The sequence below is a fragment of the Myotis nattereri genome, assembly GCF_964212035.1.
Source record: "Myotis nattereri genome assembly, chromosome: X".
NCBI classification, from domain to species: Eukaryota; Metazoa; Chordata; class Mammalia; order Chiroptera; family Vespertilionidae; genus Myotis; species Myotis nattereri.
In genome coordinates, this window is record NC_138078.1 from 20801765 (window position 1) to 20828477 (window position 26713).

The 26713-nt window shown below is 38.5% G+C and overlaps 1 protein-coding gene across 1 annotated transcript in view; it reads left to right on the forward strand.

Moving 5' to 3' along the window:
• Positions 1-26713, forward strand: part of IL1RAPL1 (interleukin 1 receptor accessory protein like 1) — a gene marked incomplete at its 3' end in the record, with an annotated part of 1430596 nt that overhangs the window by 1057187 nt on the left and 346696 nt on the right. The window contains exon 6 of the mRNA XM_081115397.1: positions 20418-20492. Within this exon, the coding sequence (XP_080971523.1) occupies positions 20418-20492 (75 nt within the window). The remainder of the gene's footprint in view (positions 1-20417; positions 20493-26713) is intronic.

The window sequence follows — 26713 nt, forward strand, 5'->3', positions numbered from 1 at the left end:
TGGTTTTGAACTCTATATCCAGTAGTTTGCTTTCCTCCATTTCTGTCATTTGTGCCCTGTTTCTTTGTCTCCGCATTTTTTATGCTTCCCTGTGTTGATAGAGTGGCTTTCTGTGGTAGGTTTCCTATAGGGCCCAGTGGCTCAGCCTCCCCAGTTACCTGAGGTGGCCATTCTTGATGCACCCCCTTGTGGGTTTTGTGCACACTCTTGTTGTAGTTAAGCCTTGACTGTTGTAGGTAACACTGGGAGGGATTGAACTCCAGGCCAATTGGCTGTGGGAATCAGCTGTGACTGCACTGGGAGAACTTCTGTGCTGGAGACACCCTTCTGGGGCAAGACTTGCTTCAATGGGGCTTTGGTGCTCACTGAGTCTGCCCCCTGAGTGTGTCCTTTATGGATGTGAGGAGCTGCAGTCTGGATGGTCCCACTCTGACCACCAGGCACACTGGCTCCTGGATCTCTAAGGAGGTGCTAATCTAGCCTCTGCCTGAGACTATCCAGCATAAGCCATCTGTGAAGCAATGCAAGTTGCCCTGGGGCCTTGGGACAGCTGGAGTTTGTTAGGTAATTATCAGATTGCAAAGGGCCAGGCCTTTCATACGCAAAAGCCTCCGTGCACAGCTTGGGTGGGGCGGGGTCCCAGGGGATCAACAGGTGGAGCAAGCAGCTATGGCTGCCCTCAGAGACCCTGCTTCTCAGTGTCCCGGCAATCACTGCAAGCACCCCCAAGAGAAAGCTGCCCTCGAGTTCTGACCGATGCCAGACAGTTCAGTTTCTCCCGTATGAGTCTGGGTCCCCAGAGACTCGCCCGGAACTGGAGCTCAGAGCTTGAGACTCCCTCCCAATTTAAAAAGACAACCGTGTCCTCAGCCACCAGCCCTCTTTGCATGCGCCTCTGTACCTCTGTATTTTACTTCTGCACTGCACCTCCTCTGAGTCTCGGTATGCTTTTCTCTTTCCTTCTAGTTGTAGAATTTCCACTCAGCCAGACTTCCTGTGGTTCTGGATGATGTCTATTTCGTCTTTTAGTTGTGTTTTTGAAGTGGTTATGTGAAGCAGCAAACTCCGGTGTTTACCTATGCCGCCATCTTGGTTTCTCCCCTCATCAGGTACATTTTAGCCTTGCTTCTGGAGGCATTCAAATCCCTAATACTAATCTTAATGCTCACTAGCATATATGAAGCACACTTGCTCTGCTGGGCATAATACCAGCTACCATTACAAGGTAGCTTATTTAAACATACAAACAAGCCTTTGAAAGATCAATTCTTTTTAATAAACATATTTTATATGTACCTTATAGATAAGGAAAATGAGTTTCAAACATATGAAACAATTTGCTTAAAACAATTTTGTAATGAAGCAGAGCCAAAGTTTGAACCTAGGACTTCCTGACCTCAAAGCCTTTCATTTTCCACAGGAGACAAAGAGGTCTGTCTATTAAAGGAGTCTCATAAAGAGGTCTAGCAATCTTGTACTCACTTTGAACACACTATATGACCTTATGGCTTCCTTGCATGGCTTCTTGATTTCCAAGTTTTGTGCTGTTATCTTACTTCCTGCCTCATGGTACATTCCCATACCAATAGAAAACCAATTATTTGGCAAGTGTGTGAGGCAGACGATGGTGGACCTGGAAAGTCTTTGTCCTTCCCGGGTAACCTGGTTTAGGTACAATTATCTGCTCGCATGTATTACATATTTCTCATCTGTGAATCTCTCTCTGGTTAATATCCTATCTTTACCATTCCTTAACTTAGAACTGTGAAATTACCCATAGCCAGGACTACATAATTCACCTTGTTATTAAACAGTGTCTTTCACTTGTTGAATTATTATTTATGTCTCTTCAGTCAGAGTGTAAATTACTTGTGTATGGGTATATTGTTTTGTACTTATTTGGCCTTGCCCTAGGTACCAGCCCAAAAGGCTAGCTAGGCAATCACTGGCAGTTCTTACATATTGTTGATTGAGAGATCGATTACCTTCATTTTACATTATAAGTGGACAAAACGAGAAAAAGAAAAATTAAAAGTTATTTCCCAGAGATAAGTAATATAGCTGGATATACTAACTCCTGGTCATAAATCACTTGAAGGAGGATGGCCTGTTTCTCATATAACTGTACAAATAGCTGGTACTTAATGTTTTTCAGAGGGTGTTAATAATTGTTTTCTGGATGCATGTATTGTATTTTCTAGATGAGTAAGTTTCCTAAATTACCTGAAGCTTATCTCATTAGCCATCCAAACTGTATTTTTAATGAACAGGTTTTACTGCAAATCTTTAGATAAAAGGAGCATACAACTACTGCCTACTAAAATAGAATCATAAAATATGGTGAAATCTTTCCTTGACTAGTCATACTACAAAAAAATTTTAAGCATTTACTATCTTCTACCTGTTAAGGAAAGACACTAAAAACATGGAGGACAAGAAGGTTAAAATTAAAAAAAGAAAAAACACATAATTCTTATTCTCAGTGAGTTTATAATCTCCAGATGAAGTCATATTGTAACCAGAGAATCAGTAGGTACTTGCTGCCTGTCACTACGTGAGCCAATTAAGCAGAGACAGGGTTGAATCATATATGAGTGTTAATTCCAATACTGCGGGCAGGATGGGAGAGCAGCAGGTCATCCACAAAAATCTGCTCTACACCCCACCATAAGCCAACTGCTTATATTGGGTAGGAGGACAAAGATTGTATGAGGAAGTAGGCAAAAGGGTATGCCAAATGGGCAGTTTACAGGTAATGCAGGCTGGAGATTTGCAAAGGCCTTTGGGTATGCAAAGGGCTGGGGATCTTCAAAGGGCTGGTAATATGCAAAGGGCTGGAGACTCTGGTTTCTGCAACAAGGTTTCCATGATAATAGGCAGCTCCTGAATGGAGAGGATGGGCCACATTTCCAGGTGAGCTCCCAGGTTCCACCTGCAAGTCTCAGCCAGGTTAGAATATGCCTTCTTTAATCAGAACAAAACAATCACGGTTAACAGAGCATGATTAATATTTCTTACAATTATAACTGGCCCCCAATATTCTATTTCTGCCCCTGTCAATATGTACAGAAGGAAAAGATGCAACATAGCCTCTTAAAGGCTGGACAGAGGTAAGGAGTTTGTGTTTGGGGGCCCCATTAGGAGTCAGGAAAGTTTGCCTATGAATGGACATCTGTGGTAGTTATGGAAGGTGAGTGAGGGTTTGAGAAGGTGTGGCATGGTATTCCTGAAAGAGCAAAGGAGGCACTTCCCACAACAATCCAAGAGAATAGTGAGCTGTGGAAATGGTAGAATTTTCATTGTGCTTGATGCATAGCAGCCTAAGGATAGTTCCAGACTTCAAAGGAGCATAAAATATTCACATTGGATCTCTTTACTTCCAGGCTTACAAACTTCCATTGATCTAATATTGGGTACTGAATGAAAGTGTTAGCTTGCTAAAGGCTAAGAAATGTGAACAAGCCTAGTCCAGATGAGCAAAGTCACATGTTTGACCTGTTGTTGACCATCGATTCATGAGTGAGCTGAGCAAAGATAATTCAAGCCTAAATCAGATGAGCTGGCATAGATGCAATTCAGTTTCATTTAATTTCTTGTTATAAACTTGGCTCGAGATTTATTATGTATGCTTCTCTGTATGGACATATGTAGATGTATGCACATATTCACACTATATGTAACACAAAAAATTTTACCAAAGTCTGAAGCTTTCATATCCATGATGTAAAAAAGCCAACTGTTTTTATTTTGGGCAATTTCAGGCATAATAGACACAAAAATAGAGAGAATAGCAAATGAAATTTCATGTACCCATTATTGTTGTTGTTTGTAATAGGCTTTTGTTTTCTTTTCCTTTCTCTTGAGGCTATCAGTGGTGTTTAATGCAACTAAGAGCAAATTTTCAGTTTGTTCCTGAAGTGCTGAAAAGAAAATTCTTAAAATGACTAACCACCATTTGTTGCCAAGTTACCCTTGGCTATGCATTTATAGCAAAAGTAATATAACAACATTCACAGCATAATTAGATTTGAATAGCAAGTTTTATTTAAAGAGTGCCTGATCTTATCACTCATAGCCATGCTTTTCTTTTTGTTTGTTTGTGGGGGTTTTTTTGGTAGTAATCACATTTTTAATGACTTGTGATAGTCTTTCATTTTATGAAACAATAGAATACTTCCATGGGAACTCTTTAGTAAGCTTTTAAACTCTGTTGAAGCTGCTTAAAATCTTTTTAGGGAAGAGGCTATTATTTGTTATATAATCATTTTTTATAAAATGACTTCTGTAGAAAACATAATTCCCAAGAGTGTTACTTAGATGAATGATAATAATCTAAGCAAGAAAATGTGATGATGTAGGCAAGTAAATTATAGCTTCTCCATTTGTTGAATAAATGAATGAATGGAAATCTATAGTTCTATTATTTCACTGTATGCAGAATAGAGGAAACAAAATTATTTTCCTTCAGATTGTTTTCCAGATATATGTCTTGGGAAGTAAGTATGAAATGAAAGGAGGGAGAGATGGAGGTATGAAGGGAGAGGAGAAGTAAGAAAAGAAGGACACGCCAAAACTGGTTTGGCTCAGTAGATAGAGCGTCGGCCTGCGGACTGAAGGGTCCTGGATTCAATTCCGGTCAAGGGCATGTACCAGGTTGCGGACACATCCCCAGTGGGAGATGTGCAGGAGGCAGCTGATCGATGTTTCTCTCTCATCGATGTTTCTGACTATCTATCTCTCTGCCTTCCTCTCTGTAAAAAATCAGTAAAATATATTTTTTAAAAAAGGACAGCATGCATAGCCAATGGACACAGACAATAATATGGTAAAGGCCTGGGAGGGAGGGGGTGTGGTAGAGGGGGTCAATGGGAAAACCGGGGGACATCTGTAATACTTTCAACAATAAAGATAAATTTAAAAAAGAAAAGAAGGAGGGAAAGGAAGATTTGAGGGAAGGAGGGCAAAAAGAAAAAAGGGAAGAAAAAGGAAGAGAAGGAAGGGAGGGAGGAAGAGAGAGAGGCTAATTATTTGGAGGCATGTTTCTTAAAGCAGTAATGTCATTAAATATTACAGTCAGCCTGTAATTTACCACAGTATTTATATTACTACTAGAGGCCCAGTGCACGAATTCATGCACATTGAAAGGAAATTAGAAGAAATATTTTAGAGTCCAGGGAGGAACAGTGGGAGGTTGGCCAGCCTGGGAGGGACCACAGGAGGGCTCTAGGGTGTGTTCAGCCCATCTCACCCAGTCCCAATCATCCAGAGCCCAGCAGCAAGCTAGCCTACCAGTCGGAGCATCTGCCCCCTGGTAGTCAGTGTGCGTCATAGTGACTGTTCAAATGGTCGACCAAACGGTCGACCGATCGGTCAGACACTTAGCATATTAGGCTTTTATATATATAGATTATATTGGACTTTTAGGGTTAAGTTTGCTTAGAGTCATAGAATATCAAAGGAATGATGCTATCACCTATTACAGCCTCATCAATGACAGAGGTCAGGAAAGTGAAAGCAAGTCAGCAATTGAATATATCAATATTTGATCAATCTATTGTTCCATAAGAAGCTGACCACTGATGAAATTTAATTCATCTAGAACAGCGGTTCTCAACCTGTGGGTCATGACCTCTTTGGTGGTCAAACGACCCTTTTACTGGGGTCGCCTAAGACCATCCTGCATATCAGATATTTACATGACGATTCATAACAGTAGCAACATTACAGTTATGAAGTAGCAACGAAAATAATTTTATGGTTGGGTCATAACATGAGGAACTGTATTTAAAGGGCCAGAAGGTTGAGAACCACTGATCTAGAAGAATGCAATGGAGTAGGACTATAATTTTGTGATTTTTTTTTTTTTACAGGATTTGGGTTGTTTAAAATGTCACTCTAAAGTACATTTCAAATATCTTATACAATTACTACAAAAATGTTTAAAAAATTGTCTATATTCATAAAACTTGAACTTCAATGGAAATCATCCTTATTGATGTTCATTTTATCTTTGGTAACAATTTTAATAGGATTTCTAAAATGTTTACTTTTGAGGGTCCACTGTCATAATAAGAGCATCAAATTATATGTCATCATCAAGTCCTGCAATCATTAAAGGGTTCTGCTTATGACAGCCAATGGCAGATATACAAAATCTACAATAAAAATTCACTATTGTCTACTATAGATTAGTCCTAATGAAGTCCATTAAAATTACAGACCTTTCCATCTCTCTGCCTCCAAACCCCATCAAAAGAATGTTTCCCCCTGTCTGCCCCAAATCATCAGAAATTCCAGAGAAAACAAAGTGTCTAGTAGAAAGTACATTAGAAATCCAAAATGTTGAAAAGCAGACTACAGAAATGGAAGCACGTGACCATTAAAATCAGACAAGGTGGATTCTAATCCTGGCTTCAATCCTCACTGGCTGTTCATTTTGGGAGAAGGTTCTAGATCTTTTTATTGTGAGAAATTGATATCTAAGTATAATAATGTAGCTACACAGTCCAAAATATGATGTGTTAATTTTTTCTATACATCTGCTTATTTGTGATCTTATATTTATGTTCTTATGTCTCAAAAGCTGTAAATTTATGCTGAGGTTTCCAACTGACAACATGCCAACATAATAGTTTGTGAATAAAATTAAGCAGAGTGTGCTTTGTTAAATTTTAATGATAAATTGAGGTATTACTTGGGCTTCTTTCTTTTTAATTCCTGGCTAGCTCCTTTGAATAGTTACTGCCACTTACCTAAAAATAATTTTAGGCTACCATCTTTTGGTAAAGATGTGTTTAGTGATTAAAAACTACTTCCATATTAGCTGAAGTATAATAGTATTAGGAAGATTTTGTTACAAAATAATTCCATAGTATTTCAACAGCTAAATGTTTTTAAATGCATTAGAATTACTTCTGCAGCTCAGGAATGCCTCTGCTATTCTGAATTATATGAATTGTTCTATGTCTTTAGAGAAGAACCTATTATTTTTTAGGTGTTCGGGTGGGAGCAATAGGCCTTGCTGATGATTATTCTTCCTATGGGTGTTTGGAAGGAGGAAGAGGTTACTCATTCTTTATATGAACTCTTATTTAATTCTTTTCATTTTGGCATCCCATCTCTCCCCTGCAACCTGTCATACCTGACCTTTCTGGGTACTAAACCTACACAGATTTAATGGACCCTCATGGCTTCCTTCCTGGCTGTGGTCCATTCTACAATAAGCCAGAAGACAGCATCCTCCATTTCATCAAGCCCCATGTTTTCAATAAGTTTCAATCTACCCTCAAATTGAAGTCTTTTGTCCACGTAAGACTTGAAATACAGGTAACCAAGCCCCTTTTAATATATGGTTATCTTAGGGCAGGGTTTCTCAGCCTCAGCACTATTGAAATCTGGGACCAGATCATTCTTCTGTGGGGCTTTCCTGTGCATTGTAGTTAAGCACCATCCCTTGTCAGGTAGCACCCACCTACACACCAACTGTGGCAACCCCAATTGAAAACCACTGTCAGAGAGACATACCAGTGAGTAATTGTACAAGGTTCTGTACCATGAAGAAAAAGCCAGGAAGTTTAAATATCTTTTCTCTCAAAGTAAAATATTAAGAAACCAACTCAATATAATCAGGAAGGCCATTAAAGTACATTACAAAATACTATGGAAGTGCAATGTCTTACTGTGATATTCCAAGCCAAGTAGAGTATTTTAAAAAATCTGTGACTTTGCCATAGCCGGTTTGGCTCAGTGGATAGAGCGTCGGCCTGCGGACTGAAGGGTCCCAGGTTCGATTCCGGTCAGGGGCATGTACCTTGGTTGCGGGCACATCTCCAGTAGGGAGTGTGCAGGAGGCAGCTGATCGATGTTGATGTTTCTCTCTCATCGATGTTTCTAACTCTCTATCTCTCTCCCTTCCTCTCTTTAAAAAATCAATAAAATATATTTTAAAAAATCTGTGACTTTCAGCAGTAACATGGTAACTTTTGTCTATTCCACAATTTGTCTTTAATAAGCATTTCCAAATACTCTGAGATTTGACATTTTCATTTATTGAAGAGGTTTTATCTATTAATAGAAAAAGAGAAATGATGTGCCATGATAATGTTTATTACTTTCTGATTGCTACAGAAGAGATACTTTCCTTCATGTGACACACAATTTCTCGGAATTGATTGTTGCCCTAGAAGCCAATTGGTGACCATTAATTTTTCCTTGCCTGTCAATGAAAGTGAAAACAGTAGCTGGCATGCTCACCTATATGATTATAGCTATTATATCAATCAGCATGCTTTTCCTAGGGTACATCATTATTTATCTAGATAAGTAGGTATTGTTTCATTTATCTTGCCATTTGTTTTTGTTTTTACTACAAACAAATTTATTTATATGTTTGAAATCAGTCATGCAGCCAGTTAGAATTCATCCCCATAATATTTATGCAAAATCCACTGTAGGAATAGTTTAAAAAATAAAAGTTTTAAAAATATTAAGTCATCATATCAATTGACAAAGAAACATCATTCAACAAAATCCAACATCCTTTTTTTTTGATAAAAACTCTCAGCAAAATGGAAATAGAGAGATCATACCTCAACACAATAAAAAAACATATATGTGAAGCCTACAGCCAACATTATACTTAATGGGCAAAAACTAAAACAATTTCCCCTAGGAACTAGAACAACACAGGGTTGTCCACTTTCACGACACTTATTCAACATAGTACCAGAAGCTCTGGCCACAGCGATCAGACAAGAAGAAGAAACAAAAGCTATCGAAATTAGAAAGGAGGAAGTAAAACTTCCATTATTCCCAGATGACAGGATATTGTACACAGAAAAGATTCCAACAAAAAAATTACTAGATTTAATAAATGAATTTGGCAACATAGCAGGATACAAAATTAACACCCAGGAATTGATGGCATTTCTATACACCAATAATGAACTCTCAAAAAGAGAAACTAAAAAAAAACAAACAAAAAAACAATCCCATTTACCATTGCAACAACAAAATTAAGATACTTGGGAATAAACTTAACCAAGGAGATAAAAGACCTGTACTTGGAAAACAACAGGATGGTGAAAAAAGAGATAGAGGAAGATATAAGAAGTGTAAGAATATACTGTGTTCATGGATTGATAATATTAACATCATTAAAATATTCATACTACCCAAAGCAATCTATAGGTTCAGTGCAATCCCAATGGCATAATTCACAGATCTCAAACAAAGACTCCATACTTATATATAACAAAAAAAGACCCGGAATAGCCTCAGCAATCTTGAGAAAGAAGAATAAAGTTGGAGGAATCACAATAGTAGATATCAAGCTATACTACAAAGCCACTGTAATTAAAACAGCCTGATACTGGCACAAAAACAGGCATTTAGATAGATCAATGAAACAGAACAGAGAACTCAGAAGTCACCCTAAGCCACTATGCTCAATTAATATTTAACAAAGGAGGCAAGAGCATACAATGGAGTCAAGACAGTCTCTTCAATAAATGGTGCTGGGAAAATTGGACAGCTACATACAAAAAAATGAAACTAGACCACCAACTTACAGTATACATAAGAATAAACTAAAAATGGGTGAAATATTTAAATGTAATTTGTGAAACCATAAAAATATTAGAAGAAACCATAGGCAGCAAAACCTCAGATATCTCTCATCAATATGTTTGGTAATACATCTCCTAAGACAAGGGAAATGAAGGAGAAAATAAACAATGGAACTACATCAAAATAAACAGCTTCTGCAAAGCAAAAGAAGCCATCAACAAAATGAAAAGGGAGCCCACTGTATGGTAGAACATATTTGTCAATGATGCCTCTGACAAGGGGTTAATTTCCAAAATGTATAAGGAACTAATACAACTTAACAAAAAGAAGACAAGCAATCTCATTTAAAAATGGGCAAAGGACCTAAATAGACACTTTTCCAAAGTGGGCATACAGAAGGCCAAGAGACATATGAAAAAAACTAGAGGCCTGATGCACGAAATTTGTACAAGAGTAGGCCTTCCTTCCCCTGGCTGCTGGCACCAGCTTCCCTCTAACACCTGGAACCCAGACTTCCCTCTGGCACTGGGGACCTGGGCTTCCCTTACAGCCCCAGCTTCATCTGGAAGGACATCTGATATAAATAGCATATTATGCTTTTATTATTATAGATAGAAAATGCTCAAGGTCACTGATTATCAGAGAGATTCAAATTAAAATGACAATGAGGTATTACCTCACACCTGTCAGAATGGTTATCATCAACAAATCAACAAAAGACAAGCATGTGGAGAAAAGGGGACCCTAGTTCACTGCTGGTGGGGATGCAGACTGGTACAGCCATTTTGGAAAGCAATATGGAGTTCCCTCAAAAAATAACTATGGAACTGCCATTTGATCCAGTGATCCCACTTCTAGGAATATTCCTAAGAAACCCTAAACAGGGGATTGTCAAGGGCGGGGTTGGGGGGGAAGGACACATATGTAATACCCTTTGTAATACTTTAAGCAATAAAACAATAAAAAAGAAACCCTAAACACAAATCAGAAAGAATATATGCTCCCCTATGTTCATGGCAGCACAATTTACAATAGCTAAGATCTGAAAACAGCCCAAGTACCCATTAGTACATGAGTGGATAAAAAAGCTGTGGTACATTTACACCATGGAATACTATACAGCTATAAAAATTAAGGATCTCTTACTATTTGAGACAGCATGGAGTAACCTGGAGAGTATTATGCTAAGCGAAATAAGCCAGTCAGAGAAATATAAGTATCACATGATCTCACTCGTATGTGGAATATAATGAACAAACTAAACTGATGAACAAAATAGATCCAGAGACATAGAAGCATGGAACAGACTGACAGATCTCAGAGAAAAGGCCAGGGTAGGGGGTGGGGGCAGGAGAGATTAACTGGGGAACTTATCTACATATATGCATAGCCCGTGGACACAGATAATAGTGTGATGAAGGCCTGTGAGGAGGAGTGGGTGTACTTATAACCACCTGATGTTATTTTATGCATGTGTTCATTTACATGTATATTTTCCATCACCTTTTCTAAAATGCAGACTCCCTAAGAGGAGGAATTTTGTCTGTCTGGTTCTCTGTTATAGTTTGTAGTAACTAGAAAATTGCTCATCAAAGACATGATTTAAAAATATTTGTTTAATGAGTGAACATGTTTGTTTTATTTATACTATAAGCAAACACCAATCTATATGAACAAAGTGTAAGCATTAAAGCTAGTTGATTTTCCTGAATGCATGCATTTTGATAGATATAGTAACATTATGTTCTTAGGAGCATTTGCTCTGTCACTTTGACATATCTCATACAGATCAAGGTTATCTTATATATGATATTAATTTGTTCATAAACTGCTCTTCTCTCTGTATTTCTCTGCTCAGTTGTTGTGCCTCTCCCCTCTTTCTTTGAGCCTTCTGAGACTCCATGACTATTCTGTGAGTCACTATAATTATTTGCAACAGAATGTAGAAAACTTTGCCTATCCCAGTGCATTAGAGATAAGTGAAAAATAAAGTGCCCTTTTCCCCAAAATGGCTCCGCTTAATATATGTTGATGTTTTATCCTGTCCATTCAGTTTTTCTCCAAAGGACCATGAGATTGTGTCTATTTGCTATAGCTCTCACATGCCCCATGCTCCAATATTAGAAATTAATGTTCAAACATTCCAGGCCAAAGAAAGCAGAGCTCAAATCCCATCCTGAGTCATTGAAGCTCTCTGTGTATCCCACATTCCCTTGATTAACTAGGAAAATAGGCAGTTGTTTGTCAACTCATTTAAGTTAAAAATACACACAGGCAACAAAAGAAAACAAACAACAAAACAAAACGGAGTGTGTTAGTGGGATTGCCACAAAGCACGTTTTTTTTTTTTTTTGACAACTGAATAAATCAGTAATACTGTTTTGTGATGAGATTTAGTTGGTAGATTTCAATGGGTCATAAAGAAATTATTGCTGAGTATAGCACTCATCACAATGCATTATATATATATATATATATATATATATATATATATATATATATATATCTGCTTTTATTTTATATAGTCATATGTCAGACTCCATGTCTTATTTATCATTTTACTTCTAGTGCTTACTATTTGTAAGTACTTCAAAAATGCTCTGGAAATTGAATTATCCCATATAATAAAAGGCTAATATGCACATCAACTGAATGGCTGAACGACCAGTTGCTATGATGTGCACTGACCACGAGGGGGCAGACACTCAATGTAGGAGCTGCCCCCTGTTGGTCAGTGTGCTCCCACAGGGAGAGCACCACTCAGACAGAAGCCAGGCTCACAGCTGGTGAGCGCAGTGGCGATGGCGGGAGCCTCTCCTGCCTCTGCTGCAGTGCTAAGGATGTCCGACTGCTGGCTCCCGGTTTGCAAGAGGGCACAGGCCTGGCTGAGGGACCCCCTCCCCGAGTGCATGAATTTCTTGCACTGGGCCTCTAGTGGAGTTATAATTACCTAGGTTTTAAACTCTATGAGTTTTTAAAAGCTGTATTTTATTTCTCTTTAAGTCCTTTACAATCCCAGCACATTGCTTATATATCTAAATATCTTCAAAATGTTTTCATTTCATTGTGTTCTTGAAGATAGATCAGTTCTCCTGCTGTGGAAATTAATGTTGGAAATATTAATGATTCTTAAATTCAGGAGCTAAATGCCTTTGGACTCTTAGTTAAATATCCAGTTCATTATTTTACGAGCAACACTATTTTTCTTATCAGACTGCATAAAATGCTGAATGATATTGTCCCAAACTCTGATGGATATCATTAGAACAGATTTATTTTTCACTTACTATATCCAGGCACTTAATCTCTTATCCTATTTAATCCTTACACCAAGCCATAAGGGAAAACTACTTATGTCACATTTTATATATAAAGAGACTGAAACTTTAAACTCCTGAGAGTTTGAATAACTTCTACAACTTGCCAAACCAATAAGGCAGAGTTGAGAAATATTACACTCATATCTCCATGAAAGCTAAGTGTATGATTTTCTTTACTATATAATACTTCTAAGATACAATGCAGAGAAAGTACTATTTAAAATATCTTTTGAAAGGTATCTATGATTTTAAAAGAATAAATGTTGTGGTGGGATGACTACAGGTATCTAAGAAGCATTGAGTATTCTCAATAGTATTTGAGGAATTAGTATTTAAGGGACTAACATTAAATTGTAGAGGGGTAATTGATCAACAGAAAAATGTATTTTCATTCTGAATATCTCACAAATTTCTCCTTGTTAAAAACATTAGAAAATGTCAAGGCTACTGGCCCCATTACCCTGGTCTGTTGTCACTTTTTTTTTTTGAAGGTGGGATCCCATTTTTTAGTTTTATAACCCAAGTGCACCTGGAATGGGGGGAAAAAGGAAAGACTATATACCTTTATGATTAGTCGGGGAACCTTCACATAAAGAATCAGTCCTACCCAGCTGGCATGGCTCAGTGGTTGAGTGTCGACCTATGAATCAGGAGTTCACAGTTCGATTCTGTGGTCAGGGCACATGCCCGGGTTACAGGCTTAATCCCCAGTGTGGGACATGAAGGAGGCAGCCAATCAATGATTCCCTCTCATCATTGATGCTTCTATCTCTCTCTATCTCTATCTCTCTCCCTCTTCTTCCCTGAAATCAATAAAAATATATTTTAAAAAGTAATCAGTCCTATACACAACTGCATGTATACCCACTTCTAGATGTTTCTCTAACTGGCAGCTGGTAAGCAAAACAAATGTCCTTGAAATCCCCCTTTTCCTCTGCAGAACAGTTTTGTCAATTGGGCTATATTAGTAACTCTGTAAGAAAGGTCTGATTTTACTTTAAATAACCATATCAGCTTTGATTGATCTCTTACCCCCCAAACCGAGAGGACGAGGGCAAGTGCAGGGGGGTAGGGGAGGTCGGGGGGAGGTCAGTGGGGAAAAAAAGAGAGACATATGTACTACTATTTGTAATACCTTAAACCAGTGATGGCAAACCTATGACACGCGTGCCAGAAGTGACACGCGAACTCATTTTTTTGGTTGATTTTTCTTTTTTAAATGGCATTTAAATAGATCAAATAAATATCAAAAATATAAGTCTTTTTTTTACTATGGTTGCAAATATCAAAAAATTTCTATATGTGACATGGCACCAGAGTTAAGTTAGGGTTTTTCAAAATGCTGACACGCTGAGCTCTAAAGGTTCGCCATCACTGCCTTAAACAATAACAAAACTATATCAGCTTTAATGTTGTCAATAAGATGTTCTGAAGAATAAAGTGAGAGTGACATATATACTACTATTTGTAATACCTTAAACAATAAAAAAAAACGATATCAGCTTTAATGTTGTCAATAGGATGTTCTGAAGAATAAAGTGAGAGCTTGTAAAATGCTTTTGTTGGTGGATACATAGAATTATTTTAACATATACTTTGCAAGAGAAACATCTCTATCATGATTGTGTTTTTCCCTTGTTAGGATAAAAACAAGATCAGGATTTAAAACCAACCTGTGCTCCATGTCACTACTGTTGGATTTTCTTTAGTTTTTAAATGATTTCAGTTTAATCAGTCAGTATCTATGTGTGTCTCTGTGTTTGTGTGTGCAGGAGAGGGAGAGGGAGAGGAAGTGTGGTGGTGTTTTCTTTGACTATAAAATGTCGGTTGGTCTCATCATGGTCTGATGCTATTTTTTTTTTGTAAGTCATTTGTTTGAATTTCCTTCCAGATCCACCTTTGCCCATCCTATATACTAAAGAGCTAATATGCTAATTAGACTGGATGGCAGAATGACCTTCCGGAATGACCTTCCGGAATGACCCATGGGCAGGGGGTGGGGCCAGTGAACCTGCATCACCAGGCCAGCCATGGCAGTCCCAGCACACCCCCTTCCACAGAGGCAGTGGGAGAGGGGGCTGCACAGTCCTGGTCCCTACTCTGCGCCTTCCAACAGAAGCAGCCACAGATGTGACAGGAGAGAGGGTGGCATGGTCCTGGAACCTCCACAGAGGCAGGATGGGGTGCCATCCTGACACCTCAACCTCCCACGGTCCCTCCCCTGGCTAGCCCAGCCCCAGATCAGCCCCCCTCCACCAGTAGGTGGGGGACAGGGCCAGCGCAAAGGAGCAGCACGCCAGGCTTCTGGTTGAATGGTGCTCCCCCTGCCCCACCCACTCAGCCAGAAGTCAGGCTCATGGCTGGCAAGCACAGTGGCGGTGTTGGGAGCTTCTCCTACCTCTGCGGCAGGCGGGTGGTAAGGAGTGAAGGGTCCTGGACTGCAAGATCCCTGGACTGCAAGAAGAATGTCTGAGTCCCAGGGATCAGGTCTAAGCCGGCAGGCGGACATCTCCTGAGGAGTCCTGGACTGAGAGAGATCACAGGCCTGGCTGAGCCCCCCTCCCCCCCCACCCCAGTGCATGAATTTTGTGCACTGAGCCTCTGGTGAAGAAAATAAAGAGGGCTTTGTGTTTGTATGTTTGTGTGTTGACTTCGTTTGGTTATTACCATTTTTGTATTTGTTTTCCAGTTGTTGCCTGTAAGTTTGATTCAACTCATATTTATTAAACACCATAAAGTGTCAGAAACACTCAAATAATGGATAATTCAGCACATGCTCTTTCCTTTGTGGCAGCAAAATTTCTCATCCTCAATTGACTATAGAGCTGAGCGACATCTTAGCTTTAATGGTCACCGCCTTTCAGTCATTTTCCCAGTGTGTCAGATCTGTAGTTCAGCTGTCATGCTATCTGTGAGTTTCCTTTCCCTTTTATCAAACACAGGTGAATCATACAAGAAACATACCTAACTGATCCCCGCCATAGCATATCAAAACGTGACATTTGTAGATGATATATTGCACAGTAAGTATACTCTTCTATAGGTTATGGTTACTTAGTTAAATGTTCTTGCCCTCCTAACAGATTGCTAAGTGCTATAGTAGTTACTTGACAGAATTTTCAGAGAATAGGTAACAAAGAATTAGGAGGCAAAGATCTAACAAGGCCTCTAGCTTGAATTTGCTCTGTTACCTTTGACCAGCCAGTTGTTCTAGTTGCACCTCGAATTCTTGATCTCTAAAACAAGGGAGTTGAATATGTACAGCATATTTCCTTTTTTTTAGTATTATTATTACTTTTGATCACTTTAAATAAGGCATAAGGGCAGAAACCAAGCTATTCAAACCCCCATCACAATGCCTAGCACATTATAGTGTTCACTATACATCAGTTGAATTGATCTTTTAAATTTTTTATTCAAGTATAGTTGGATACAATATTATGTTAGGTTCAGCAGTACAACATAGTAGTTTATATATATTTTTATTATTAAATTTATTTAGGTGACATTGGTTATAACATAGTAATTTGATATTTATATATCTTATGATGTGATCACTACATAAATTTAATAACCATCTGTCACCATGCAAAGTTATCACAATATTATTGACTATATTTCCCTTCCCCTCTTCACCCATCTCTCCACCCTCCTCCCCTCTGGCAACCAAAGGTTATTTTGTTTTTATGAGTCTCTTTTTTGTTCATTTGTTTTAATTTTTTAAAAAACTTCACATATTAATGAAATCATGTGGTATTTTTCTTTCTCTGTCTGACTTATTTCACTTAGCATAATATCTTTGAGGTTTATTCATATTGTCACAATTGCCAGGATTTTATTTTTTTACTAGAGACCCAGTGCACAGATTCATGCACTGGTGTGGTCCCTGGGCCTGGCCTGCACACTCTCATAATCCAAGACCCCTTGGGGGATGTCAGAGAGCTGCTTTTGGCCCGATCCCTGCAGTCCAGGCCAAGAGACCCCACGGGTGCATGGATTGCACCAGGCCTCTAGTATGCATATAAGATCTTTGGTTAATCTCTTCCCGCCCTCCCCCCCCTTCCCTCTGAGATTCATCAGTTTGTTCCATGTTTCCATGCCTGTGGTTTCCACTCCTGCATTGAGCGTTTGCCCCCTGGTGGTCAGTGTGCGTCATAGCTACCAGACAGTCGACGGGTTGGCTGGTCATTTAGGCTTTTATATATATACTAATGGCCCGGTGCACAAAATTTGTGCATGGGGGGTATCCCTCAGCCTGGCCTGCACCCTCTCCAATCTGGGACCCCTCGAAGGATGACCTACTGCCAGTTTACAGGGATCAGGCCTAAACCGGCAGTTGGACATCCCTCTCACAATCCGGGACTGCTGGCTCCTAACCACTCACCTGCCTTCCTGCCTGATTGCCCCTAACCATTCTGCCTGCTGGCCTGCTTGCACCCAACTGCCCCCCACCACCGGCCTGCTTGCCCCCAAATGCCCCCCTGCCAGCCTGATCACCCCCAACTGCCTCCCGTGCTGGTGTGCTCACCCCCAACTGCCCACCCTGCTGACCTGCTCACCCCCAACTGCCCCCCCTGCTGGCCTGCTCACTCCAAATTGCCCCCCCCACTGTCCTGATCACCTCCAACTGACCCCCACTAATGGCCTGCTCGCCCCCAACTGGCCCCCCTGCTGGTCTGGGTACCCCCAATGGTCCCGCCCCCCATCAGCCTGATCACCCACAACTGCCGTCCCATCCTGGCCTGATCATCCACAACTGTCCACCCCTCTTGGCCTCTAACCGCCTCTACCTCAGCCCTGCCACCATGGTTTTGTCTAGAAGAACATCTGGAAGGTCTCCTCCTGGAAGGTATCCCAGTCTAATTAGCATATTACCCTTTTATTAGTATAAGTAGAGGCCTGGTGCATGGGTGGGGGCCAGCTGGTTTGCCCTGAAGGGTGTCCCAGAATGGTGGGGGTCCCGCTGGGGTGCCTGGCCAGCCTGAGTGAGGGGCTGAGAGTGGTTTGCAGGCTGGCCAAGCCCTTCAGTGGGGACCCTCACCCCATGGGGGTGTGGCCAGCCTGGGTGAGGGGCTGATGACTGTTTTCAAGCTGGCCACACCCCCTTCACGGTGGCGGTCCCTGCTGGGGTGCCTCTTATCTCTATCTTCACTTCATCTGCCCAGAGTGTCACTGTGGATATCACGGCTTTAAGGAACACATCCTGTATAATAAAAGCCTAATATGCTAAGTGTCAGGTCATCTGGTAGTCCGCTCATCTGTTCAACCAATCAAAGTGTAATATATGCTAAGGCTGCTCAACCACTCACTATGACGTGCCCTGACCACCAGGGGGCAGATAGTTGACCAGTTGACCAGTCGCCATGAGGTGCAATGACAACCAAGGGGCAGACGCTCAATGCAGGAGCTGCCCCTTGGTGGTCAGTGCACTCCCACAGGGGGAACACCGCTCAGCCAGAAGCCAGACTCACAGGGAAGGGGCCTGAGCTGTCAGTCGGGCATCCCCCAAGGGCTCCCGGAGGCCTCCTGGACTGCAAGAGGGCGCAGGCTGGGCTGAGCCCCCCGCCCACCGAGTGCACGAATTTTGTGCACTGGGCCTCTAGTTTTAAAATTAGAAAACTTAATATGCATATAATTTTCTCTGGTTCCAACATTCTACAATTCCTATGCTACTTGGAGTTGCCGCATGAGAGTAATATGAAAGGTCTTAAGGCTATAACATTATGTCATGTGCGTGGGTGGTGGGTTGGGTGAAGAAGCACATAAGCATTTTATACTTTTGAATGAATGTGTTCCATAAAGATTTTATTATCCTTTTCTACAGATCTTTTCTCATACTATAAATTAGTGATGGGTGAATGTGAACAGGAATATTTCTTTTAGCTGCTTTCTATAACAAACTGTTGAGTCGCCTTCTTGTCACTGCATAATCACAAGATTATATGAACCAAGTTAATTTAATGAATAAGCCTGCTATTTTGATACCAGAGTTACTTTTGTAATTCACTGAAAAAATTTAATAACCAGAGCCAAAGGAATGTGGCTTTTTGACTTATTAATGGTGAACTATTTTACCAACATTTAGTGAATAAGCTACTTATTTGGCTGGTAGGAGAATAAAAATCTGTTAAGATCACTGTAGGTAAGAAATAAGAGTATTTAAGCTTAATCATTATGATGTTAAATCTTTGACATGAATTTCACAGCAGTTGATATCCTATTGATCCAACTTTGCCTTCCCTTTCATCTCCATCTCTGTGTTAAATATTAGCTAAAATGAATGAATAATGCATTCAATTAGTTATGAACAATGGCAATTGATCTTATGTATGGTTGGTCTCCCAAACAGGGACTATTAAAACTCACCTTGTGTTTTCTGTTAAAGAGAAATGGGGGTGAGTTGCTGAAGCACATTGAATTCTTGAATCCTCTGATAATGAGGACATGTGGCCAACTCCTGGCACTGCTGACTAGATCAGCCTTCCAGTTATCAACCAAACTGGCATGTCCTGGAAAGGAAGGAAGAAAGCTCTCAAAATAGAAACATTTAGCTCAGCATCCCTAAATTGATCATTTCTGTACTTGCTAGAGTTGGAAGTGGCAATGACAGATTTCAAGAAACCTGGGCAATTCAATCTGCTAGGGTGGGGATGGAGGCTTAATGAAGGAGAACTGGCTATTTGTCTAAAGTCCAAATAGTCTAGTTTAGCTGGGAATGCAGTATTCATTGGGAAACCTGTCTTCAAGGTGCTCAATAGTAAACTACTAGATCTGTAGGTTGATAATTTATGAATTGATGAGCACACAGAATATAAATGTATGGAAACTTAAAATTCAAAGAGAGTATTTCATACAAATTATTAATAGATACTATAAAATGTAATAGATCATGGTAATAAGAGATTTTGACTAAATGGGAAATATCTTTTAAAATATGATCTTGGTGAATACTTGTATGCATGCTTGATTATGCAGCTTGTACTAGTACTAATTTAATACTACATTGCTACCCTATTTATAGAGTATATGCGTAAGAAATACTAAATCTAATTACTAAGGAATGTGTTTGAGGCAATATGATCCAGGGTATGAAAACTAAGGATTTTGATTAAGAATAATGAGGAAACTTTATGTGAAAAGAAATCATTGAAATGCCTCCTGATTATATATATGTGTGTATATATATATATTAACACAGTAAATGTAAGATATGCTTTAAAAAGGGGAAAAAACTGAATTGAAAATTGAAAAGATTTGGTGAAACACAGTCATATGTTCTTATAGACTGACCAGTCATTACTCAGTACTTAAATAGTCTCATGTGATTGTCAATTTAGAAGTGTTATATTTGACTCACATACAATCTAATAGCTCTTTAGTTCAAAGGCACTCCCTGAAATATGTAAGTCATTATGTGGTAGAATGCTTTGACACACTATTCTGAGAATGAAAATTAAGAAAATAAACTGTGTTCTCTCCTTCAGTTCATGTAGCATAACTATAGTCAGTATCATTATTATTGTTTTTCAGCTCCTCTGACTGATAAGCCACCCAAGCTTTTGTATCCTATGGAAAGTAAACTGACCATTCAGGAGGCTCAGCTGGGTGAGTAATTCCCTAATTCCAATTATTACACTTTTCTCAATACATTATGACAGTCAATAAGCCTATGTCATAACCCGACGTAGCACGCTGAGCTAATCCCATGTATATTTAAAAGGAGCAAAATTAGAAAATAACAGCAAACATGGACCATACCATCCTCTACAGCACATCCATTAAGACCAAACTGGATATATGTATGTAAAATATCATGTGATGTGTCATTTAGATGGCCATGGGGAAATGAGATGGGCTGAGGGTTTTACTGATGGTGTTATATTGTCACTTTATAAAGCTTGAATTGTTTTTAAAGCAGGCGATATGGAGCTATTTGACTTACCTATTATTACACTAAAATACAGTTTTTGAAAATTGAGGGAAAAGGTATAGGTTTGTAAAAATAAATGTTACCATTAGAGTTAAAATAAATTTTAGTTAGTCAAATATAATGGACACTATGCTAGTTAAGTTATGGATAATATATTAATAAAATATGAGCAAGTGGCTTTTGGTTAAAGGATTAATAGGCTTGGGACAAGACATAAGAACATTGACAGTTTATGATTTGATAAACATATCCAGTTGTCCACAAATCAAAATACTAACATAATTACCTTAGATTTTTGTCTAGAATTTCTGAGTCTGGTTGAGCTATATGCAGTTATACCAAATTATGAAAACTTTCCCATCTTAATTATAATGATATTATTTAAGTTTATATTTATATTTGAAATATAGTATGCATGCCTATATCATCAACATTAAGAGAAAATTATTTTTTTTGGTGGTTTGATATATAGGATTAGCAAAAGTGTGAATTTAACCATACATTCATTCTTCTTTGTTAAGGAATTTTTTTCTTACATTAGCCCTTGAGAGGTGGAAATCCATTTATTGTATATAACTAAAAAGGAATTGATAGCCTATCTCTTAAAGTTACTAATGTTATTTTTGTTTTTGGAGTTAGAATTTGGATTAAAATTGTAAGTCATCTTCAAAATGAAGATTACAGATATAATCTTTACCAATAGCTTATCCAAAGTAATAGTGCAAAAAGATATGATGATTGTTTTAGAACTTGTATAATTATTTTAGTCATTGGATTTATAACATTTGAAATACATATATTTACTAACATTGAGGAAAGAAGATGTGTGGGATTTATACAAGTCATGGTATTAATGTGCTTCTTTGATGGTAAACTCAAACCTTTGAATTAATGTCATATACATGCAAATATATTATAATTATCTTTATTTTGAAATAGAAGATTACAAGCAGCATTAAAGTTATACTAGATATGAAGCAAGCAAATAGTTTAAAATTGTATCGCACTCTTTACTCATGCTATGGTATATTGAGGTATACTAGTATTAGATTTGATTGTTACCTTCTAAAAATATTTTGAAATATAAATTATCATAAGTGGCCATGCTTATGCAGACTCTTTACTAACTCCTAGGAAGATGTACTTCTAAGGATTAATTAAAAATTATAAAATATTGAGTCCAAAATGAATTGTTTGTGGTACCAGTCGTCGGTAATGAACATAGTGAAAATGAAATTAATTGTATCTCTTTACTTGGCAGTATAATTAAAATAATTTCATGATTGATGCCTGTCCATTGGGTTTCCTTATATTTTCCCTGAAATTGCAATAAATCAGATTGTTCTCTTCTTCCTACTAAAATGTTTTACAAGATGAAATAAATAATTTGTAAAGCTTTCCTTTTAAAAATTACTTTTTCTTGTACAATAACTAATCAAATAAATTTAAAATTATAAAAATAATTATGCGAATGTGAAGGGTTAACTATATTCATTTGAAGAAACATGGGCACGGCTCTCATCAAAATGCTCCAGGAAATACTCTAATTCCTTTACTGTCACTGCCAAAAGGAACATGACTTCTCTTTAAACACCAATTAAACTTGAGATATCAACTTGGAATTTGGATTCCATCATACAACTTTTATCTTGTTTTATTTCCTGATTCTAGTTCTCAGTGCCTAGGATAAAATAGCCTTAATCCTTGGATTTTTGAGTAACAGTTGATTTGAAATAATACCTATAAAATGTTGTTATTGCAATAGTATTGGAGTAGGTAAACAGATGATCACAAAGAATAAGTGAAACTAAGAAATAATATTAAGGACAGAAAAGAGTCAAGATTCCTAAAATATATTTGTTTTCTACAATAAGTACTTTGATTTTTCACCTCCTTGGAGAATTAATTTTGCTCTTTCCAGACTTATAAAAGATATATATTTCAACAGGCTCAAAATGTGATATCATATCATAAGAAAGGGGGACATAGTGAAGAATCATGGGGTGGAAGTAAAGATAGTGGCAGCGAACCTGTAAAGGGGTACCTACTCTTATGAGAAGGTGAGAATCTCCAAATGAAGTTCATTGGCCAACCACTAAGCAGTCTGACTCAAATTGCCCTAAACTGACTCAACCTTGACCTCAGAGGATAAAACAACAACAACTGCCATATGAGTTATAAGAACAATCATCAGAACTTACACGAAGTTTAGTTGGTACATGTCTGATGACCTAACTTGAGCATCCTGGCTAAATTACACACACATCCACTTGACCTTGGTAATTGCAAATACATCAGTTCTCCAGTTTGTCCGAAAATATATAAAACTCATGAATAATGACTGATAAAATCATGAAATGCATGGATTTGTCTTCACTTCCAAATTCTCCTTTCTCTGCCATTTGTTGGCCATGCTTGCTCTCTCTTTCTCCATACCTTGTATCCTCCTTTTTTTCCAATTCCTTCACCTTCTCAAAAGATGGTGATCATTTTCCAATGTAAGCAGCAAAAGGCAAAAAAAAGAAAAGTACTTAGGGAAAAACAAAATAGTAACTAAATGCATATAAAATATGCAAAAGAGTGAGTTTGAATATCAATCAATCTGTGGTAACAGAATAGTATTTCTATTTTTAAGTGGCATCTGTGTGTTACTTCTAATGTGAAAAAAAAAAGAATTTTGTCCCTTTTAAATAACTTTCGGGCATCAGCAAATATATGGACAGGACTTTCTTGGGCAAAAGGCCCAGAAATCACACTGTATAATTCTGAAGTTCAGTCCAGGAGGTGATCCTGACTTAGTCCTTTCAGGCAGCTGCACTTAAGGGAATCATAAGACAGACACCATTGTCTTCCTGAGGTTGAGCCCTGAGAATGTCAATCAGAAATATATCCTTCTTGCTATGGTCAGGAGCCCATTTTCAGAACCTTCCGAATAGAGGGTGTTATATTCATCATTACCAGACTTTCAGAGAGTAGAAATCCATCTCACTGTTGACCTGGTGAGACACATTACTGAAAATTATCATTACTCATCTAGATATGGGTATCACTATTAAAATTTTGGTTTTTGCTTTAAAAAATAATTATACCAGTTAATGGTAGAAATTTCAAGGAAATACAGAAAAGATTATTGTTTCTTACACTTCACATTATATAAACATTTCACTCCTATTAAATATTCTCAGAAAATACCCTTTTAATGGCTACATGCTATCCATGTGAATGTCCTATAATTTCATAAATAGTTGAAATTTTGATTTTTTCAAATTTTATTATGAGTAATGGTGCAGTGATATTTATCTATACATTTTCCCATGACTATGATTATTTTAACATGATAGATTCCTAAAAAGAAAAATACTGGATAAAGGAAATAATTTAAGTTTCTTGCTATATATTGTTAAAATTCTTAGAAGAGATGTTGTAAAATCTCTCAACAGAAATATACAATGTGTGTGATAACTCTGTAATCTATATATGTAAAAAGCTGATATGCTATGTGTCCCTCCAACCATCTGACTGGTTGCGATGACACACAATGACCACCAGGGAGCAGATGTTCAATGCAGGAGCTGCAGTGATGCGCACTGACCATATATAAAGAAACTAGAAGCCCAGTGCGAGAAATTGCATGGCCCCGCCCACCTGCACACCACCCTACTGCACTCGCAGCCCCACCCACCTGCCCGCACCTCGCCATGCTCGCAGCCCTGCCCACCCACGTGTGCCTCGCCCCACCCACCTCACTGCTCCTACCAGCCTGCTGCCCCGCCCGCCCACCAGCTGCCAGCCTTGCTGCAATTGGAGCCTGTGGGCCATGGGGGAGGGACCAAGAGGTGCTCCCCCACCTTCATGGTGACCAGTTGTTTGGTTGTGACGGCGTTATGGCCATGGGCTTTTTATAATATAGATGGCACCACAGACCTGGCGCCGACAAAGCACCACTAGGCTTCCCCCAATGGGACACAGGCCCCGCCACCACCCCGGAGCCACAGCCCACCAAATCGCAGCCAACATTGCCAAGACCTCATGGCACAAAATGCGACCCACAGCCCAGCCCAGCCCAGCCCAGGAATGGTGCCTGTGGGCTCCGGGTAATGATGTCACATAGCAACGCCCAGTTTCCTCTCCCTAGCGACTAACCGCCTTGGAGTTTCTTCAGCCCAGGAACATGACTTGCTTTATAGCTAGGTGCAAACAGTTTACAGTTTAAACAAATGTCTGTGAAGCATTTTCACGTGCCTCATCTCATTTGATCCTCACAGAATTCCTGGAGTAGGTAGATAGGAGACTCAATAGAATCCTACTTTCTTTTCACTAGCTGGAAAACAAAGATTTAGAAAGTTTAGAAACTTGACCGACTGAAAGAAGTAAGAAATGGTGGACCTTGAAAATGACTTCAGGTTTTCTCACTGCAGAGAATATAGTCAAACACTGGTACAGTTAAATATTTTACCCTTTGTTCTCCCTGTGTGATCTACAATAATAATCTGCTTCATGTTGATATTTACTGCTGTGTTGCTGACGATTACCTAAAAGAGAAGTTGTGGTACTTCATTAGGCTGGAAAAAGTTTTGTATATATATATATATATATATATATATATATATATATATATATAATTGATTTTTTTACAGAGAGGAAGGGAGAGAGATAGTCAGAAACATCGATGAGAGAGAAACATCGATCAGCTGCCTCCTGCACATCTCCTACTGGGGATGTGCCCGCAACCCAGGTAAATGCCCTTGACCGGAATCAAACCTGGGACCTTTCAGTCCACAGGCCGACGCTCTATCCACTGAGCCAAACCGGTTTCGGTGAAGCTGGAAAAAGTTTAGCTAAATCAGAAAGCAGGTCTAATTAAGCAAGTTTATCTATATATATAAAGCTCTTGCTGGTGCCAATCACACGTGTGTGTTTCCATCTCTCATTGTCAATTGTGAATTTGGTTGACATGTCTATTATAGAGGAAGGGTGAATAGTGATATTAAAATGTTTCTTCTTATTAATTTCCTTTCAATGTGCATGAATTTGTGTACTAGGCCTTTAGTCTTTAATAAAATTAAGAAAATGATATCTTTGTAACATAGAACTCTTCAAGAAAAAGTGACTTTCCTTCAATATCAGAATTACTTCTTCCTCCCCTCTGTTATCTCTTTTTATCTCTCTTCACTAATTGAAGATAAGTGGTCGCTCTCTTCTTTTTTTTTTTTTTTTCAGGGTTTATCCACATTTAGAGGGTTTCATATAAACCTAGTCCATTTAGGCAAATGTTTACAGTTGATGAGATATAGAAACTTAATCAAATGTCTATAATGTCCATCCATTTTCTTCTCTTGGATATTTTAATGCTCAACAGAGAAATTCCTCTAGATTCTGTTTCATAATAAAGTACACAGTAATTTTATGATGTACTCTGAGCACAGGGAATGTCAATAAATACTAATTGATGATGAAGAGTACATTCAACAAAGGGCACACATTTCCAAATTTTCGGCAAGAGAAAATAATGAAACCAAACTGAATACACTGCCAGGCAGCACTCATCTTTTTCTTTAGTATTTACTTTCGTTTGTTAAGTTTGTTAAAAAGCAAACACTCCTGTACCTGAGCAAGTAACAGGGATTCACCAGATGTTAACATGCAGAGGAAAGTGGTTGATGTTATTGAAACCTTAAATTTTTAAACATTTGTCCTTGTAAAGGGTCACATATAGATGTAACTTTATCCAATTTAACTTCAGGCTAGTTAAAATAAAATGTTACTCTAGAATTTAACTAACATACCCTGCCCTGTTACACTATATTATCATTTGCAAAAATTTAAATTTCAAGTAGACCAAGGGGAAAATGTTCATACATTATATACTAGAGCCTGGTTCATATTTTGCTAGGAA